The sequence below is a fragment of the Salmo salar genome, chromosome 21, assembly GCF_965601325.2.
Source record: "Salmo salar chromosome 21, fSalSal1, whole genome shotgun sequence".
Taxonomy (NCBI): Eukaryota; Metazoa; Chordata; class Actinopteri; order Salmoniformes; family Salmonidae; genus Salmo; species Salmo salar.
In genome coordinates this window covers 30,172,501-30,193,728 of record NC_138311.1, presented here as the reverse complement: position 1 = coordinate 30,193,728, position 21,228 = coordinate 30,172,501, and the positions used below count along the sequence as shown (strand labels likewise).

General features: G+C 45.3%; 1 protein-coding gene across 2 annotated transcripts in view; it reads left to right on the top strand.

Moving 5' to 3' along the window:
• Window positions 1-21,228, top strand: part of LOC106582101 (immunoglobulin superfamily member 3) — an 89,885-nt gene that overhangs the window by 33,398 nt on the left and 35,259 nt on the right. For both annotated transcript variants that reach the window (XM_014164845.3, XM_014164846.3), the window contains exons 3-5: window positions 12,102-12,521; window positions 15,553-15,939; window positions 21,137-21,228. The exon at window positions 21,137-21,228 is cut by the window's right edge and continues 316 nt beyond it. In XM_014164845.3, the coding sequence (XP_014020320.1) occupies window positions 12,102-12,521; window positions 15,553-15,939; window positions 21,137-21,228 (899 nt within the window). The remainder of the gene's footprint in view (window positions 1-12,101; window positions 12,522-15,552; window positions 15,940-21,136) is intronic.

Genomic DNA, 21,228 nt, shown 5'->3' with positions numbered 1-21,228 from the left:
TATGTGGTTACTCCATTAGCTGGCCGCCAGATGTCTGATGTTGAACAGCTCAGAACTATTTCTGCAGACACACTTGAGTGTCTTGTCATCCCTTCTCCCACTACCTCTTTACCGCCCTCCCTCCCTTCATCTGTCTCCTCTGTTCATTTTAGGTGATTGGACACGGTGTGGTTTTTATAGCGCTGTGTGGGAGACTGAGAGATGGCTTGGGATATGTTCGTGAGAGTGTATACACACACAGACAATGTTTAATAGGCAGTATGGCTCATTGTCTGTATGTGTTGTATTATGAATGTGCCCCCTGCTGTGGCCCTAGATCCAACACTGTGGCTGCCTTCTTTCTCTGTTCTCCTCTCTCCTCCTCTCCCCTCCTCTCCTCCCCACTCAGAATATGTTCACTCAACATCTAAAGTGAGGCTCAAAATGTGTATGTCAGAGCATCGGGCCTAGCAGAACACTCATGATCCTCTTCCTCAATCATCCTCTTCATCCTCTCTCTGATCATCATCATCCTCATCCTACTCCTCCCTCTTGCTAATCCTGAGAATGTATTCATCCCTCTGACTCACTACTAGCTCTAAGCCTTAGAGAGAGGAAGACGGAGGGAAATAAATAGTACACATATGCCCATTCCTCTAGTCATCACTGGATTCGTATGCATCTCCTGTACACACACACACACACACACACACACACACACACACACACACGCCCACCTTCTCCATTTTCCTCTGAGCAGCAATCTCTGTTTCTCACAGAGCAATTACTGCTAATTATCCTACCTCGTCCTCACCATTCTCTGCTTTCTCTTCTCTTATAGTGTTATTATGTTCTATAATGTCTGTTTTCACTAGTCTGACTAACACTTTAACTCTCAAAGTCCTCTGTTGATGATGAAGGGGGCTATGCTTTTACTGGTTGGCACTGCTCGGTTTCTTTCTCACTCAAACACCCACATGCACAACCACACAGCCCTCCGAGCCACACAGCCCTCCGAGCCACACAGCCCTCCGAGCCACACAGCCCTCCGAGCCACACAGCCCTCCGAGCCACACAGCCCTCCGAGCCACACAGCCCTCCGAGCCACACAGCCCTCCGAGCCACACAGCCCTCCGAGCCACACAGCCCTCCGAGCCACACAGCCCTCCGAGCGCCGCTCCAGTTGGATTTTCAAATCCAAACAACGAGAGGTCTCAACCAATCAAACCCGTCACACAATTTCTGAGTGAATATTGCATTAACAAATGGCCTCCTTTCCAGATCAGTGTGGTCACCGTCACAGCTCTCCCTGTGCTGAGTCACATGGGTCGTGTCAGCCATACTGTTTGCCGCTCCACACCTTTATTTCTATTGAGGGTAACTCAATGCTTGGATTATTACTAGTAGTTGTGTGTCAGTGGGCACTTCCAAGTGACTCAGCGCTGCAGAGAAATCTGATAACGAGGATTGACCCGTCACAGTCCACAGGAACACACAAAAGTACGCACACACATTATTTTAATCTACTCCGATGGCCTTGTTCAAAGAGGATAATTTGTTCAGTGTAATTTATTAATGGTTACATAAAGGTTAGATGTCAGTCAGGATAGGGTTTTGAAGTTAACATTGCAGATCAAACTGCTCAAGTTATCGTCTTTACCACTCTTTCTCTGTCTCTTTTCCTCCCTCGTTCATCTGGCCATGCCATCCTTCTGATGTTTTGGGACTCTACATGAAATGCCGGCCAGAGGGACTAGCGACAATGAGAGGGAGAGACCCTTCCTCTGTTATATAGTAACTAAGGTCTAAGGCAGGGCTATTCAACTGGCAGCTAGCGGTCAGATCTGGCCCGTTTGTAAACTTTAGAGTAGCCCTTTGATCAATTCTGAACATCATTGACAAAGAAAATCTGCAAAAAATACTGCATTTCGTGCGAAAAGGAGCCTTCGATCAAATATTCTACAATGGGAGAATCTGTTTTTTTGACCATTTAAATGCTGTCAGTCAATACCACCCATCATACCAATTACAGCCAATCAAAGCTGCTAACAGAGGTACAGGGTCTGTCTGCCAGCGGCTCTTTCACCGCAGATGAGATCACTACACTGCCTGATACATCAGAGCATGCTTTGCACTTAACTCAGCGGTGAGTTAAAAAACACCATGGACTTTATCCGATCAACATCGCTTGTTTTGTAGACTGCTGAGCATCGTGATCTACTTTTACATCATGATCAGTGGCTAAGCATGGGTAATAGTGCTGTCAAGAGAGCAGCCCATGTGAGTTTAGCGACAATAGCAAGCATTATCTAGCGACAATGCTTGATGAGGACTTCATATCAGATGTTTGTTTTTTAGTGACATCTTCAATCAATTGAATGGACTTCATTTAGGACTAAGAGGAGGGATAAAATAGTTATCGACATGACTGATTTTAGCCCAACAGAACACTCAATTTCCCTACGCTGCTCAACTAAACTCAGCAAAAAAAAGAAACTTCCTCTCATTGTCAACTGCGTTTATTTTCAGCAAACTTAACATGTGCAAATATTTGTATGAACATTGCAAGATTCAACAATTGAGACAGAAACTGAACAAGTTCCACAGACATGTGACTAACAGAAATTGAATAATTTGTCCCTGAACAAGGGGGGTCAAAATCAAAAGTAACAGTCAGTATCTGGTGTGGCCACCAGCTGCATTAAGTACTGCAGCGCATCTCCTCATGGACTGCACCATATTTGCCAGTTCTTGCTGTGAGATGTTACCCGACTCTTCCACCGAGGCACCTGCAAGTTCCCGGACATTTCTGGGGGGAATGGCCCTAGCCCTCACCCGCTGATCCAACAGGTCCCAGACGTGCTCAATGGGATTGAGATCCGGGCTCTTCGCTGGCCATGGCAGAACACTGACATTCCTGTCTTGCAGGAAATCACGCACAGAACGAGCAGTATGGCTGGTGGCATTGTCATGCTGGAGGGTCATGTCAGGATGAGCCTGCAGGAAGGGTACCACATGAGGGAGGAAGATGTCTTCCCTGTAACACAAAGCTTTAAGATTGCCTGCAATGACAACAAGCTCAGTCCGATGATGCTGTGACACACCGCCCCAGAACATGATGGTCCCTCCACCTCCAAATCGATCCCGATTCAGAGTACAGACCTCGGTGTAACACTCATTCCTTCGACGATAAACGCGAATCCGACCGTCACCCCTGGTGAGACAAAACCACGGCTCGGCAATGAAGAGCACTTTTTGCCAGTCCTGTCTGGTCCAGCGTCGGTGGGTTTGTGCCGGTGATGTCTGGTGAGGACCTGCCTTACAACAGGCCTACAAGCCCTCAGTCCAGCCTCTCTCAGCCTATTGCGGACAGTTTGAGCACTGATGGAGGGATTGTGCATTCCTGGTGTAACTTGGGAAGTTGTTGCCATCCTGTACCTGTCCCGCAGGTGTGAAGTTCAGATGTACCGATCCTGTGCAGGTGTTGTTACCTGTGGTCTGCCACTGTGAGGACGATCAGCTGTCCGTCCTGTCTCCCTGTAGCTCTGTCTTAGGTGTCTCACAGTACGGACATTGCAATTTATTGCCCTGGCCACATCTGCAGTCCTCATGCCTCCTTACAGCATGCCTAAGGCACGTTCACGCAGATGAGCAGGGACCATGAGCATCTTTCTTTTGGTGTTTTTCAGTCAGTAGAAAGGCCTCTTTAGTGTCCTAAGTTTTCATAACTGTGACCTTAATTGCCTACCGTCAGTAAGCTGTTAGTGTCTTAACCATTCCACAGGTACATGTTCATTAATTGTTTATGGTTCATTGATCAAGCATGGGAAACTGTGTTTAAACCCTTTACAATTAAGACCTGTGTAGTTATTTGGATTTTGCTGAGTTTGCTGAGTTTGGCTGGGCGGCAAGCTCTAGGAAGAGACTTTGTGGTTCCAAACTTGTTCAATGAAAGAATGGTGTTGGCCTCTGTGTTCTTGGGCACCTTTAATGCTGCAGACATTTTTTGGTACCCTTTTCCAGATCTGTGCCTGGACACAGTCCTTGTCTCGGAGCTCAACGGACAATTCCTTCGACCTCATGGCTTGGTTTTTGCGCTGACATGTACTATCAACTGTGGGACCTTATATAGATAGGTGTGCATTTCCAAATCATGTCCAAACAATTGAATTTACCACAGATGGACTCCAATCAAGTTGTAGAAAAATCTCAAGGATGATCAATGGAAACAGGATGCGCCTGAGCTCAATTTCAAGTCTCATAGCAAAGGGTCTGAATACATATGTAAATAAACTATTTGTGTTTTTATTTTTAATACATTTGCAAAGAATTCTAAAAACCTGTTTTCCCTTTGTCATTATGGGATATTGTGTGTAGATTGAGGATTTTTTATTTATTTAATCCATTTTAGAATAAGGCAGTAACGTAACAAAATGTGGAAAAAAGCGAAGGGGTCTGAATACTTTCCGAATGCACTGTACTTCCATTAGTAGTTTTTTTGTCTTGTGGGTGGAGAGCAAAATAAAGAACACCATTGTGTTCATGAGAGTCTCATCTTTCGGTACCGTTTGTACGCTACAGAAGTTTTTGTGAGAAGATCGATTTTCTGGATGTCTCCTAGTCTGGCAAACACCGCTGTAGCTCTGCCACCTTCTACCGCAGATGCAGAAGGCCGACATTGGTGGATTGATCCCATGCAAAAAACAGACAGATTTTGGTAGTGTTCTTTTTTTTTAAGGGTGCGTTCGTAAATACTCCTGATTTCAGAACACTTTTGTCTGAGTGTGCGACAGCGCAGAATAAAGATGCATTTACGAACGCGTAACACCCGTTGAATATGACCGGTGTCAGTATATGTTGGCAATAAAATGTCATTAAATTGTTGCCATCAGCACAGTTAGTCACCAACACTCTAGATAACGTGTAAACAGCCTAACCAGCTCTGCTAGGGTGAGTAAAATGGTCAGAGGGAGGTGTTCTCTCATTTATGTCTGGAAGTAGCTAGCTAGGTGGCAACAAACGTACTGTTATGGCAGCAATCATGCCAACCACAGGATGTGACCAAGTTGTGATTGTAGATGTTTGTAGCCTGTTTTCATAGTACTGTCTCTTACTTAAGAGAAAACAAGTCCAAGTAGCAGCAGCAGCAGTATGGGCTGGCCAGGTGCCTGTCCTGGAAGTCTCTCCCAGATTTAGGCCAAGTCCATACTCCTGCAGTGTGCGCGGGCTTGGATGTTTGCTTCGTCTCATCCTTAATCCTGCTCAGATTGAGGTCAAGGGGCGATTGGGAGAATCTCAAGTAGATCACATCAGTGTGTTTATCAACTGGGCTCTGACCCCACGACCCCAATGGGTCATGCCTGATTGGTTGAATGCATTCTTGACAGGATTTGATTGGCCTTGGGGGACAGTACAGTAAGTGGGGTATGTGTTTTTTTTTGGTGTCAGGCCAACCCAGCTGTTTTGTGGACCTGTCTACCCAGGGATGTAGAGAAGAGCAGCATGTTTTCATTTTGCAGTTATCCAGAGTCTTTGGGGGGAGGGGCACCAGGCAGGCGTGGGGGATCAGTGGAAAGATGTATGGAAGTGGAGATGTTGTTATGGCAACTCCGGGCTGTTTTAGGGGGAACCTTAGTAGTGTAAAGTAGGTGGGTTGTTATGGCAACAGGAGGCTGTAGCGTAGGAGGGTTGTTGTGGAATGAGTAGGCTCTCCCTCTCCTTCTTTCTCTTTCTTTCTCCCTCTCTATCATGTTGTAAATCTCTCTCCTGTTGATCCGGGTGGTATAGTGTGGTCTCTGTGTGAGAGCTGCTCTCTGCTTTTCACACACCAAATAAGGCCTCTGTCACGCCGCCGAACATTCTCTCCCTAAGTAGCCTTCAGACATCTGAAATGCCCTATGTGTCACAGGCAGCATCAGGAGACTTCCATACAGAGCCTCTCTCCTTCAGCCCTCTCATGGAACATTCAAGCTACCCTATCAAGGAGCAGCACCATGTGCCCGTTGGCTTACTCCAGTGCCAACAGAGAATTTTATAAGACACAAACACATTTATTCTCCATCCATATGGATCCAAGGCAGAACACATTGGCTAGGAGTGCTACCATGGTTAACGTGGTACTTGTTGGCAATCGATTGATAGTACAGTTGTACTCGTCGCTAAGTAACAGATATTTGGTGTTGACACGGAGAAAACCATGTAGATGCTTCAAGCGACTTTACCCTTAGTGACAGGGATTGCCTGTAAGTCATTCAACCCTCGTCAACTCAGATCAACTCCAACCTATTAAAGTGAATTCAAAGTCATTTCAGCTCAATACAACCCAAATCTGTATACTGACATGCTAAATGTTCCATTTCCGGAGCGTACATGAGCTCTATTTCAATGGGAATGAAGGACAAACGTAATTATTCCCTGTCGTTTTCATCCCTCTCCTTTCATGTTATTCTCCCCGGTGATAAACTGCAGTAACCAGATCCTCCCCTCTTATTCTATCTCTCTGATCGCTCTGTCGTGGTGCCTCTCTCATTCCTGCTCCATCTCTCAATCTGTTCCCTGTTCAAGTGTGCGGGCACACACACACACACACACACACACACACACACACACACACACACACACACAGAGAGCTGGACTGGCGATTTATCACAATATGGATTTTTGTCCATATCGTCCAGCTCTGTGTGTGTGTGTGTAATGAAAAATGGATAATGAAAAATGGAATGATACGTTTATAACATTAATGTGCACCACAGTTTTTACAATTGTATTATCCTTTAAACTACTACTACTGTTTTGATGGCCATCAATTGTCCCATTAACAATCACTCGCATTTCTGTAGTGTAGGCTACATATTGTAATGAACGATATACAGAGCATTCGGAAAGTATTCAGATGCCTTGACTTTTTCCACATTTACAGCTTTATTCTAAGATCGATATATATTTAACCCATCTACACACAATATCCCATAATGACAAAGGGAAAACAGGTTTTTGGACATTTTCGCACGTTTTATTAAAAATAAAAAATACCTTATTTACAAAAGTATTCAGACCCTTCGCTATGATACTGGAAATTGAGCTCTGGTGCTTCCTGTTTCCATTGATCATCCTTGAGATTTTTCTACAACTTGATTGGAGTCCACCTGTGGTAAATTCAATTGATTGGATATGATTTGGAAAGGCACACATCTGTCTAGATAAGGTCCCCCAGTTGACAGTGCATGTCAGGAAAAACAAGCCATGATGTCGAAGGAATTGTCTGTATAACTCAGACAGGATTGTGTCGAGGTACAGATCTGGGGTACCAAAAAAATGTGTGCAGCATTGAGGGTACCCAAGAACAGTGGCCTCCATCATTCTTAAATGGAAGACTTTTGGAACCACCAAGACTCTTCCTAGAGCTGGCCGCCCGGCCAAACTGAGCAATCGAGGGAGAAGGGCTTAGGTCAGTTAGGATCACCACTTTATTTTAAGAATGTGAAATGTCAGAATAATAGTAGAGAGAATAATTTATTTCCGCTTTTATTTCTTTCATCCCATTCCCAGTGGGTCAGAAGTTTACATACACTCAATTAGTGTTTGGTAGCATTGCCTTTAAATTGATTAACTTAGGTCAAACGTTTCGGGTAGCCTTCCACAAGCTTCCCACAATAAGTTGGGTGAATTTTGGCCCATTCCTCCTGACAGAGCTGGTGTAACTGAGTCAGGTTTGTAGATCTCCTTGCTCGCACATGCTTTTACAGATCCCACAAATGTTATATATGATTGAGGTCAGAGCTTTGTGATGGCCATTCCAATACCTTGACTTTGTTGTCCTTAAGCCATTTTGCCACAACTTTGGGAGTATGCTTGGGGTCATTGTCCATTTGGAAGACCCATTTGTGACCAAGCTTTAACATCCTGTCTTGAGATATTGCTTCAATATATCCACATAATTTTCCATCCTCATGATACCATCTATTTTGTGAAGTGCACCAGTCCCTCCTGCAGCAAAGCACCCCCACAACATGATGCTGCCACCCCCGTGCTTCACGGTTGGGATGGTGTTCTTCGGCTTGCAAGCCTCCCCCTTTCTCCTCCAAACATAACGATGGTCATTATGGCCAAACAGTTCTATTTTTGTTTCATCAGACCAGAGGACATTTCCCCAAAAAGTACGATCTTTGTCCCCATGTGCAGTTACAAACCGAAATCTGGCTTTTTTATGGTGGCTTTGGAGTGGTGTCTTCTTCCATGTTGAACGGCCTTTCAGGTTATGTCGATATAGGGCTTGTTTTACTGTGGATACAGATACTTTTGTACCTGTTTCTTCCAGCATCTTCACAAGGTATTTTACTGTTGTTCTGGGATTGATTTGCACTTGTTGCACCAAAGTACGTTCATCTCTAGGAGACAGAACGTGTCTCCTTCCTGAGCGGTATGATGGGTGCATGGTCCCATGGTGTTTATACTTGCATACTATTGTTTGTACAGATGAACGTGGTACCTTCAGGTGTTTGGAAATTGCTCCCAAGGATGAACCAGACTTGTGGAGGTCTGCAATTTTTTTTCGGAGGTCTTGGCTGATTTCTTTTGATTTTTCCCATGATGTCAAGCAAAGAGGCACTGAGTTTGAAGGTAGGTCTTGAAATACATCCACAGGTACAGCTCCAATTGACTCAGATGATGTCAATAAGCCTAACAGAAGCTTCTAAAGCCATGACATCATTTTCTAGAATTTTCCAAGTTGTTTAAAGCACAGTCGACTTAGTGTATGTAAACTTCTGACCCACTGGAATTGATACAGTGAATTATAAGTGAAATAATCTGTCTGTGAACAATTGTTGGAAACATTACTTGTGTCATGTACAAAGTAGATGTCCTTAAGAACTTGCCAAAACTATAGTTTGTTAACAAGAAATTTGTGGAGTGGTTGAAAAAAGAGTTTTAATGACTCCAACTTAAGTGTATGTAAACTTCCGACTTCAACTGTAACAACACGCTTGGAGTTTGCCAAAGGGCACCTAAAGGACTCTGAGACCATGAGAAACAAGATTCTCTGTTCTGATGAAACCAAATTGAACTATTTTGGCTGAATGCCAAGCGTCACGTCTGGAGGAAACCTGGCACCATACCTACGGTGAAGCATGGTGGTTAGCATCATGCTGTGGGCATATTTTTCAGCAGCCTGGACTGGGAGTCTAGTCAAGACTGAGGGAAAGATGAATGGAGCAAAGTACAGAGATCCTTAATGAAAACCTGCTCCAGAGTGTTCAGGACCTCAGGCTGGGGCAATGGTTCAAACAGCAAAGACAACGCAGGAGTGGCTACTGGACAAGTCTCTGAATGTTCTTGAGTGGCCCAGCCAGAGCCCGGACTTGAACCCGATCGAACATCTGAAAATAGCTGTACAGCGACTCTCCCCATCCAACCTGACAGAGCTTGAGAAAATCTGCAGAGAAGAAACACCCCAATTTCAGGTGTGCCAAGCTTGTAGCGTCATACGCCAAAATACTTGAGGTTGTAATCACTACCAAATGGGCTTCAATAAAGTACTGAGTAAATGGTCTGAATACTTATGGTCCTTTTTTACATTATCAAACATTTCTAAACAGTTTTTTCTTTGTCATTATGCGGTATAGTTTGTAAATTGATAAGGGGGAAAAAACGATTTTATCAATTTTAGAATAAGGTTGTAATGTAACAAAATGTGGAAAAAAGTCAAGGGGTCTGAATTCTTTCTGAATGCACTGTAAGCAAAATGCCTGTGATAAGTGATTGGTATGGTTGGTGTTAATACTTTTAGGTTCATCATCCCAGCTCCAGACACAGACAACAAGACAGACAAGCTGTTAGCATATGTGCTCATTCATACCAGGAAAGCTTCAGGATAGATGGATACCACCAGGCTTGAAACCAGCCCATGCCCATCTCCACAATAAAAATGCTTATGTGTTTCAATTGCTTTGCAATACCATGTGCCTGCTGCACAGTGCACTCCAATATCATATATCTTGACAAAGCCCTTGAAGAGCCAAGCATCTTAACCAGGGCTTGACAATACCGCACTGTATTACTGGAAAGCCTACTCTCAGTCCCTGCATTTTTCCATTTCCCATTCATTTGTCCAGGTCAGCTAAAAGGATGACTGCTGCTGCACATTGTGTGCTACACACTGTCTTTATACATACTAGGGCAGAGTGTGTGTGTGTGTCAATCATTAGATGTTAATCACATCAAGCCCCTGACCGGTTAAATGAGCCATTTCCTACTGAGATAATAGGACTCAAACAGGATATGAGTCCAACTGACAGACATTTAGACAGGATGTATCTTCACTCACACACCCTCTGACTGCTGCTGGGACATTTAGTCTTCCATCCCATAATACTCCTGCCGCCTGCCGATCCCTGTTTCCAGACAGAGTAACCAGGGTTTATTTCTGGAGTTGTATAGTGTTTTATCCGCTCCTCCCTCTCAAACCTGTCATGTCGCTCTCTTCTTCTTTCCCTCTCTTTCTCTCTGTTCTTAACCGGCCGAGTTTGACTCTCTCTGTTGTCAGTTATAGATGCTAGCTAATGCTGAAATGTGTTCTCATTCCAAATACATTGTCTGTATATTTAGAGTGTGTGATCTGGTAGACCTCCGTCTGAGGCTTCACAGGGTTAGAGCTGTCAGTCAGGAGAACGTGCCCTGGCTTGTTGAACACTCTCTCTCTCTGTGTGTGTGTGTGTGTGTGTGTGTGTGTGTGTGTGTGTGTGTGTGTGTGTGTGTGTGTGTGTGTGTGTGTGTGTGTGTGTGTGTGTGTGTGTGTGTGTGTGGAGTTACAAGTTTCAAGTTTTATTAGTCGTATGTACAGGATACACATTGTATACACCATCCAACAATGCAACAACAATAAGAAATATAAAAGATAAGAATATGAACATAAAGGAAATAGCCCAGTAGGATAGAATAAATCAAATATTTTATGTCACATGCGCCGAATACAACAGATGTAGACCTTACAGTGAAATGCTTACTTACAAGCCCTTAACCAACAATGCAGTTTAAAAAAAATCGGTGTTAAGTAAAAAATTGATAAGTTAAACATTTAAAATAAAAGTAACAAATAATTAAACAGCAGCAGTAAAATAACAATAGCGAGGCTATTTACAGCTGGTACCAGTACATTGTTAATGTGCGGGGGAACCGGTTAGTTGATGTAACTGAGGTAATATGTACATGTAGGTAGAGTTAAAGTGACTATGCATAGACAGAGTAGCAGCAGCGTAAAAGAGGAGTCTGGGTAGCCCTTTGATTAGCTGTTCAGGAGTCTTATGGCTTGGGGTTAAAAGCTGTTTAGAAGCCTCTTGGACCTTGGCGCTCCGGTACTGCTTGCCGTGCGGTAGCAGAGAGAACAGTCCATGACTAGGATGGCTAGAGTCTTTGACATTTATAGCATAATTATAATACAGAACGGCACAATTTAGAGTGCAATATTTAAAATGTAAATGTAAATATTTACACGTGTTTTGGGGAAGGGGGAATCGGGGGGGCAAGTGTTTTTTTTATTTTTTATTGTGCAATATTTAGCAATAATAATAAGAGGTGTGTGTGTGTGTGTGTGTGTGTGTGTGTGTGTGTGTGTGTGTGTGTGTGTGTGTGTGTGTGTGTGTGTGTGTGTGTGTGTGTGTGTGTGTGTGTGTGTGTGTGTGTGTGAGCTAAAGTGTGAAGAGTCCGAGCAGGTGGTCAGTCCAGTTCAAGTGTTCAGCAGTCTGATAGCTTGTAGATAGAAACTGTCTCTGAGCCTGTTGGTATCAGACCTCATGTGCCGATACCGTCTGCCCGATGGTAAGGGAGTGAACAGCTTGTGTGTGAGGTCTATGGGGGTGAGGGGGGGAGAGGTACTGTATGTCTGAGAGGGTTATGTCATACGCAGGAGAAGGTGTCAACTCATAGGACTGATGTAACAGAAATATAATAACAACGTCCTATAGCAAATGCTTTCATCTAAAGCCACTTAAAGTTTACATGTGTAAATTTAGTATATATGGGAATGAAAGCCACAACTTTGATCCATGTGCTAAGCAGACACTGAACCAATGATGTGACACTCCTATTTTCTCTCTTCTTCTTTCTCTCCTCTCCTCCTGCAGTCATCCCTGACTCCCTCACCGTCACCGCGCCGCCACAGACCCTCTCCCAGGTGGAGGGAGACACGCTCCAGCTCAGCTGTGAGGTTTCCCGGACGACGGAGCAGCACACACACCTGTCTGTGGGTTGGTACCTGCGCTCCCCGGAAGACGCTGTCGCCCCACCCCTGGAGATCCTCACCCTGTCCCGGGACTTTGTCCTCCGCGCCGGCGGGCCGTACAAACAGAGGATGACCTCAGGAGACCTGAGACTGGATAAGACCAGCGCTACGTCCTACAGGCTGACCATCCACCGGCTGCAGCCTGCTGACCAGGGCCTGCTCTACTGCCAGGCTGCAGAGTGGATCCAGGACCCCGATCGCAGCTGGTTTGCTATGACCCGCAAGCAGGCCGACAAGACCCAGCTACGTATACAGCCCACTGGTGAGTAGGGGGCAATGGGAGTGGCGAGATTGTTTGTGTGTGTGTAAGGTTGTGACTCGTCATACACACTCTCCGAGGGCTGATCAGTATCTCTCACTAAGCTCATTAGAGCACTAAGGAGGGCTTACCAATCCCCTATGGACTGCATGTGTTGACTGGCATACAGGAAATACAAAGCTGGACTGTTACAAGGGTCAGAGATCACACAGGGTCAGGAAGCAGGAAGTACACACACCCTGACGATAATGGAGTGTTTCATGCTGATGTGATAGTAGTACGTCATCTCATTGGGCTTCCTGTGACCTTGAAGTCAGAGACGAAATGTAATTTCTATTCCTCAGTGTTCCCTCTGTGTATCCTACAGTGAAACTCCCTTTGTGTCTGGGCTAGTCTACTGTATATGAGACATACTGCTCTGTTTGTGACGAGAGTTAAATCTCTCAGCCATCCACAGTTATACTGGGGAAATTCCCCCAGAGTTAGGAGGAGGGTGGAGCGGAACAGGCGAGAGAGCGAGACAGAGGAGATGGTATGCTTCTTATGATAATGATCTTATAATTAGCTGTCGACCTCTAACCCAGCAGACAGGGCACAAGAACAGAGTCTGAGCTACACACACACTGTACTATCCTTGTAAGGACTTCTAGTCAGTCGTTCAGGATAGTAAAATCCCCCAAAACACACACATTACATACAGGGCCACTGTACAGTACAATACTGTCTTTCTCCAGATCCAGGAAAACTATTCCAGTAGATATATGGTGCAAAACATTTATACATTTTTTTTGCAGTATGACAGTGGAATTATTCATTGATTGTTAATGGCGCCTCAGATCGTGATCAGAGGATGTTCGATAGGAAGACTCTGTCTCTCAGAAGAGCAATAAGTTAGCCAAGAGAGGCACATAGAGCTCTTCATCTCTTCTCTCTCTTCTCTCTCTCTTTTATAATCTAAAATGGATGGGAGTGTTGTAGTGTGACAAAGGGAGTAGAGCAGGGCGTGTACGTGTCTACTGATTTTGTGTGTGTGTGTGTGTGTGTGTGTTGGAGGCTCTTTCATTAGGCTGTGTGTATTGAAGGGAGGGAGAGCGAGAGGACCCTGAGACAGCCCCATCACTGGCTAATCACCCACAGACAGAGAGGAGAGACGCTAGACAAGGACAGAATCCTAATGGACCTCTTCTCTTTCCATCTCTCTCTCTCCCTCACTTTATCATTCTCTCCCTTTCTCGTCACATCTCTTCCTCTCCCTCTACACGTCTCTTTAAACCTCTCTCTTTTTGATGTTTTTTCACTTCATCTTTCTTGTTCTCTGCTCTCCTTGCCTTTCTGTTTTCCGACCCTCTGTTTCTCCCTTTAACGTTTCATCCCATCTCTCCCTTGCCCCCTTTTATCTTTTCCCAACTCTCTTGTTTTATAACTTCCTACTCTCTCGCTGCATCTGATTGGCCTGTTTCTTTTCACGTTTAATTTATTACAAACCGTTGACAGGTGCATGTCTCCACTTTTAGCTCCTCCCTTCCTCCGTGTCTCTCACCTCTCAGTATTGCCCAGGCACAGTCCATGGTAGTATTCATGAAGACGCATCATAGCAAAAAGTTTCAAAACGTTGTGCAATGGAAAACGTAAAAAAGCATTTCTTATTGGACAAGTTGAGATGGTACCTCCCCATTTTCATCTGTTTGCTTCAGTTTGGTGCCTAGTGAATACGACCCAGTTTCCCATGGCCATGTTTGTTGCTGAACTCTAAGTTGTCCTTGTAAAGCAGGTCACAGCTCCATGAGTTTAGATACAGCCAGGAATACAGATCTGATGTCACAATGCAATATCCTGCCGCTTCATTGGTCAATGATCGTCACTGGCCTTTGTTTTGGCATCTGCTTTCCACTCTGTTACTGATGACCTGTGTGTGTTTGTGTGTGAGTCTGCTTGTATCTGTCCAGCCAGTGCCGGACTGTTAGCTATTAGGCTCATTGTTATTTTAGAGACAAGCGCTCAGCATGAAAGTTCACTGTGTGTGTGTACGTGTAAACAGTCGCCCCCCTCCCCTCTTCAAATGGCAGGCTTTGAACTTTTCCACAACTGTGTTTTCTCAGGAAGTCTGTTTAAAGTCTTTATAATTCCAGCCAGGGGCTAGCACCTCTCTGAGAGCAGAGAGGGAATGAGATGCACAGAGCATACCGCCGCTCCTCATGTTGAAATGAATACTGTAAATTAAACGCTGGTGCCGCCGTGTGCGGAGTCCATCTATAATTGGGAGCCCAGTCAGAGGTGTATGCAGAGACGGCTACACTGATAATGTTTGCTCGGCCTCCTCTCCTCTCTCTTCTGTCAGGAAGAGCGAAGGAGACGAGCGGAGTGGCGAGGCTTTTTTCATCTGCTGTAGAGAATCTTAATTCGCTGTGTTTGTGTGTTGGAGGTGAAACCAAGGGGAGAGGAGGATGAGAGAGGAAAGGAGGAGGCTGAAGGAGCTGTGCTTCACTGTGGGCATAGCTGACCCCTTGTGTGACCCCCCCCCCCTCCCTCCCTCGGTCTCTTTCTCCCTTTCTTTCGACTCCTCTTTCTCTCGCTCTCTCTGCCCCCAATGTGACAGGCAGCAGACATTAAAGAATAGAATGTGGTAGTGTGATGCATTTTCATTTCATATGCTGGTATTTAAAGAAGGTCTCTATCCTGAGCAGCTAGTCATACTCTCATGCGTTATATGAGGATAAGGGAACATGTGATATGCAACAGCTAAATCAGAGTTGATGACTCCCTCCCTCTCTCCGTCTTTGGGAGAAACTGGCAGCTGAAACCATACTGATGCTAAATGTTAAAATAGGGGATGACAATTTTCTCTTATCCCTCTCCCCTTTCCTTCCCCCTCTCCTTCCATCCTCCCAGATCGGGACTTCAGCATCCTGGTGGAATTTAACATCCATCTCTTTTGATTAAGGACTGGAGTGTGAAGATGTGTTGACATGTGCTCTCTGGAGACAGGAGGAGTTAAACTCTGCTTTTTAACCAATTTTATCTCTCTCTCCCCCAGATCGGGACTTCTCTATCCAGGTGAGCACGGAGCGGCGGTCCTTCACGGCGGGCGAGCCGCTGGAGCTGCGCTGCACCATCGATGCCCAGAGCGTGCCCGAGCGCTTCTTCTCGGTGTCGTGGGTGTTCAGCAGCTCGTCGGTTGCCGTGATAGGGCCCAGCGCTGTGCCCGTCCTGGGACCCGACTATGTGGCGCGTGAGGCCGCCGGTCACATGACCGTGCGTAAGGAGAGCCCCGCCGTGCACCTGCTAAAGTTGCAGCGCCTCCGACCAGAGGATGCTGGGAAATACATCTGTAGGGTCACGGAGAGGGAGAAGACACCCACTGGGGACTTTATAGACCGGAGCAAGAGGTCACGCAACGTCCAGATCACTGTGCAGCCTATCAGTGAGTATCAACACGGCACGCTATTGGCCCCTTTGGTAGTAAAAGGCCTCTCATTGGCCCCTTGGTCAGTTAAACCAAGGGTTCCCAAACTTTTTCACTTGGGGGCCATCCTGCGCCCCTCCCTGCCCGCACCACATCTATTTCTATGGGCACAAGCACTGTTCATGACACAAACTGTTCACACCCCTCTTGTTAGTGGAGAGAACATTTAGCAGGTTTAAAGATTATTTCCTGCAATTCTACACAGTTTGTCATAGGGTGCAAAGAACATTTAGCAGTTTTAAAGCAAATTTCCTTGAAATTCTATACTTTTTGCCATGTCTAATGAGTATTCATGCGATATTTGATTAACAAAAAAATGACTATCTATGGGCAATTTTTTTTTGCAAACATGGGCTAGTAGATCTGGACATTTCTGACAAGTTATAAATATCTCTCTAAGGTATGTAATGACTAACATGACAAGAGGAACTGATGATGCACTACCCAATTTATAAATTGCAACTTGCATTATGCTATTACAACTTTCAAGAGTAAGTTTAAAGAATTGGGGGCCCCACGCCTCTTCACCCCACTGCCGACCCCTCGCGTCCTCCACGGGAGGCGCGTCCCTCAGTTTGGGAACCATTGAGTTAAACGACATCTGATTGGCACTTTGATAGTAGTATGCTTTTCTAATGATATACATTATGTATTCTCCCAGAGCGGAGGTCAGATACCTCTATTCCAGAGAACAATAGAGCCTCTATTGTGGACCGTGAGTCTCACTGAGAATAAAGCTGCTCTTTGTTCCACCATTATTTTCTATAGGGCTGAGAATTGCCTGGGACCTCACAATATGATATTATCATGAAACTTGGGTGCCGATATGTATTGTGATTCTCGCGATTCGATACTGGGATTTTATTACGATTTTCTGTTCGAAAGATATTGCTCACTATACACTGAGTATACCAAACATTAGGAATTCCTTCCTAATATTGAGTGCCCCCCCCCCCCCCCCCCCTTTGCACTCAGAACTGACTCAATTCGTCGGGGCATGGACTCTGCAAGGTGTCGAAAGCGTTCCACAGGGATGCTGGCCCATGTTGACCCCAATGCTTCCAACAGTTGTGTCAAGTTGGCTGGATGTCCTTTGGGTGGTGGGCCATTCTTGAAACGCATGGGAAACTGGTTGAGTGTGAAAAACCCAGCAGCGTTGCAGTTCTTGGCACAAACTGGTGCACCTGGCACCTACAGTTGAAGTCGGAAGTTTACATACAACTTAGCCAAATACATTTAAACTCAGTTTTTCACAATTCTTGACATTTAATCCTAGTAAAAATTCCCTGTCTTTGGTCAGTTAGGATCACCACTTTATTTTAAGAATGTGAAATGTCAGAATAGTAGTAGAGAGATTTATTTAAGCTTTTATTTCTTTCATCACATTCCCAGTGTGTCAGAAGTTTATACACTCAAATAGTATTTGGTAGCATTGTCTTTTAAATGGTTTAACTTGGGTCAAATGTTTCAGGAAAGCCTTCCACAAGCTTCCCACAATAAGTTGGGTGAATTTTGGCCCATTCCTCCTGACAGAGCTGGTGTAACTGAGTCAGGTTTGTAAGCCTCCTTGCTCACACACGCTTTTTCAGTTCCGCCCACAAAGTTTCTGTAAGATTGAGGTCAGAGCTTTGTGATGGCCACCCTAATATCTTGACTTTGTTGTCCTTAAGCCATTTTGCCACAACTTTGGAAGTATGCTTGGGGTCATTGTCCATTTGGAAGACCCATTTGAAACCAAGCTTTAACTTCCTGACTGATGTCTTGAGATGTTGCTTCAATATATCCACATAATTTTCCATCCTCATGAAACCATCTATTTTGTGAAGTGCACCCCTCCCTCCTGCAGGAAAACACCCCCACAACATGATGCTGCCACCCCCGTGCTTCACGGTTGGGATGGTGTCTTCTTCCTTGCTGAGCGGCCTTTCAGGTTATGTCGATATAGGACTCGTTTTACTGTGGATATAGATCCTTTTGTACCTGTTTCCTCCAGCATCTTCACAAGGTCCTTTGCTGTTGTTCTGGGATTGATTTGCACTTGTCACACCAAAGTACGTTAATCTCTAGGAGACAGAACGAGTCTCCTTCCTGAGTGGTATGATGGCTGATTGGTCCCATGGTGTTTATACTTGCGTACTATTGTTTGTACAGATGAACGTGGTACCTTCAGGCATTTGGAAATTGCTCCCAAGGATGAACCAGACTTGTGGAGGTCTACATTTTTTTTCTGAGGTTTTGGCTGATTTCTTTAGATTTTTCCCATGATGTCAAGCAAAGAGGCACTGAGTTTGAAGGTAGGCCCTGAAATACATCCACAGGTACACATCCAATTGACTCAAACGATGTCAATTAGCCTATCAGAAGCTTCTAAAGCCATGACATCATTTTCTGGAATTTTCCAAGCTGTTTAAAGGCACAGTGAACTTAGTGTATGCAAACTTCTGACCCACTGGAATTGTGATGCAGTGAAATAATCTGTCTGTAAACAATTGTTGGAAAAATTACTTGTGTCATGCACAAAGTAGATGTCCTAACCGACTTGCCAAAACTATAGTTTCTTAACAAGAAGTTTGTGGAATGGTTGAAAAAATAGTTTTAATGACTCCAACCTAAGTGTATGTAAACTTCTGACTTCAACTGTACTACCATACCCCGTTCAAAGGCACTTACATTTTGTCTTGCCCATTTGCCCTCTGAATGGCATACATACACAATCCATGTCTCAATTGTTTCAAGGCTATAGAACAAGCTATGGAAGGACAAATACTGGAGTTTGAGTGCAGGTACAGATGACTAGCGGTAGCTAACACTACCTAGCAATTCAAATATTATTCGTACTTGGAGTCAAAGTATCAATATAATATTGTCCATAATAATATTGTGATATGTAACTGTATCAACTTTCCCCCCATCACTCATTTTCTGTCTGAGTGGATCGCTAAATATTGGTAATGCAGTATTATGGTCCTTCTCATTTCCTCAGCTCAGAGCTGCTAGGTTGGATAATGGAGAGAGTTTCAGAGGAGGATGCAGGAGGCTGAGCTAACAGCCGTGAAATGAGAGTGTGAAGAAGGAGAGAGGAAGGAATGGGGCCTAGCTCTCCAGGGCCCACTAAGGGATCCCTGGGCTAAATTAATGTGTTCTGCTGGAGCTGAGTGACTCAGCTGGGCTTTCAGAGTGTTGGCCGCTAGGGGCGTGCTGGAACACTGGGAGGCGATATGAAGCCTAATCTAGCTAATACAACCCTCCCAAAACCTCCAGTGCCCAATGTTCTCATCCTCTCTCTTTCTATCCTGATGAATCCTCTGTCTAGTAGTTCAGTGCCGCCCCCCCCCCCCCCCCCAGTCTGCAGCTCTATAGCCTCTCTATCCCTCACTCTCTCTTTCTAAGGGCTGGTGTTGAATGCTAAAGCCTGCTGTTACCAGCATAAAAACACAATAACAACCCACCCCAACTCACCCTAAATATGCCATCATCCACCACCTGCACCCAACCATCCTGACCTTACCCAAGCACCCCCCACTTCACTCCACTCCCACCCAAACTGTCCCAAAACAAAGCCTCCCTGGCCCCCACATGGCCCCAGTAATCCCCAGGGATTCTCCCTAATGGGACCTTTTGTTTCCCTAACAAATAGATTTAATGTTCTATAAAAGCATTGTATGTTTAATAACCATGGTTACAGCAGGGAGGGGGAGGTCTTAATGGAGAGTGGGTAGAAGGGTATGGGGTCAGGTTGACTCCCCCAACTCACCCGCCTCTAGTTACCATCCCTTGTATCTGGACCCATTAACAGCGGTGATGGGGTAGAATGGGTTAGAGAGGGTTGAGAGCAGGAGGACGGGAAGACAGAGGTATAAACAGTGCTGACAAATCAGTCCTGATGAATGAGTTTACCTTGGGCAGGGGAGAGGGGTAAACGCGCTGCTATGAATTACAAACACAGAGAAAATGGAAAGAGGGAGTGAGAGAGAGACACAGAAAAGGAAGGGACTGAGAGAGAGAGAGAATGGAGTAAAGAGAAAGAGGGATAGAAACACACAGAGGAGAGAGAGAGACCCATGAACAGAAAGGAAGATGGTGGGAGAGAATGAACAAGTGCGAGACAGGGAGAGAATTGAAAGAGGAGCAAGACAAAAACAGGCGGGTTTGAAGAGGAGAGAAGCTGCCCTCTGCCTGCCTAACCATCTGTGATGTTCATACAAATCCACATTGACACTAAGAGCCGAGCGACAGAGACAATGTATAATGTATTTAACATGGGGAAAAGCTGGGTGAAATTAAAAGATGGAGAAGAAGAGAAAGGGATGGAGGCCTTCCATTTGTTCATGTAAGTGTGGAAAGGCTGCTTCATTCTGTATTCTCCCAGGGCTGTAGCTTGGTAGGAGGGGTGGTTAGCACCCAGTCAACCCCTCATCCTCTGACGGCAGAGAGAACGAGATGGAGGGAATGAGAAAGAGAGAAAGAGAGCAGGAAAGAAGCCCTCCCTGTAGACTCAGATCACCCGAGGGTTAAGGGGGGTGTTGGGGCCGGGCAGCGCTCTGCAGTGTGTGAAAGGCGCTGAAGTGATGCGAGAAGGAGAGAGAGGGTATGTTTTAAAGCACAGGGGACAGGCAGCTAAAGACTTTTATCCTTCTGCACTTTCTTCTGAGGAGGAATCCATCAGACGCTGGGCCGTGTGATCTCAGGCCCGGCCCCTAAGCCCTGGGTGGACCGGGGTATCAGCTGCATTGCATTAGGTGTCAGAAGTGGGATCTGCAAACCACAATGCATCAGTCCACTGGGGTCTGTGTGTCTCTCTGACAGTTCCTCTCTCTCTCTTTCTCAGCTGCCCCAAGTTCAGAGTCGAGTGATCATCTCCACAGATACAGGCTGCTGTGACATAAATACAGTACATGCATAGGCTAGTCAGTAGTATACTCCAGTCACTGGTAGACACCATACTGCCCGTGGTTCTTTTTGTCCTCTGAATTGTTTTACATGTGAAGCCTGGTTCTAGTGTTTCATTATTTAAATGTAAAACCCTGTCAAAATGTCATTGGAGAGGTGTTGGTCCATTTTGACTTATTTTGTATATGTTCTGTCACTCCTTCTACCTCAACCCTCCCTCTCTGAATTCTCTCTCTCCCTCCCCACTCTTCTCTCCCTCCACCAGAGAGTAACGTCACAGTGTCTTTGTCCAGTAACTCGTCAGAGGTCCAGGAGGGGGACGTGGTCCAGCTGACCTGTTCCATCCACTCCACCACG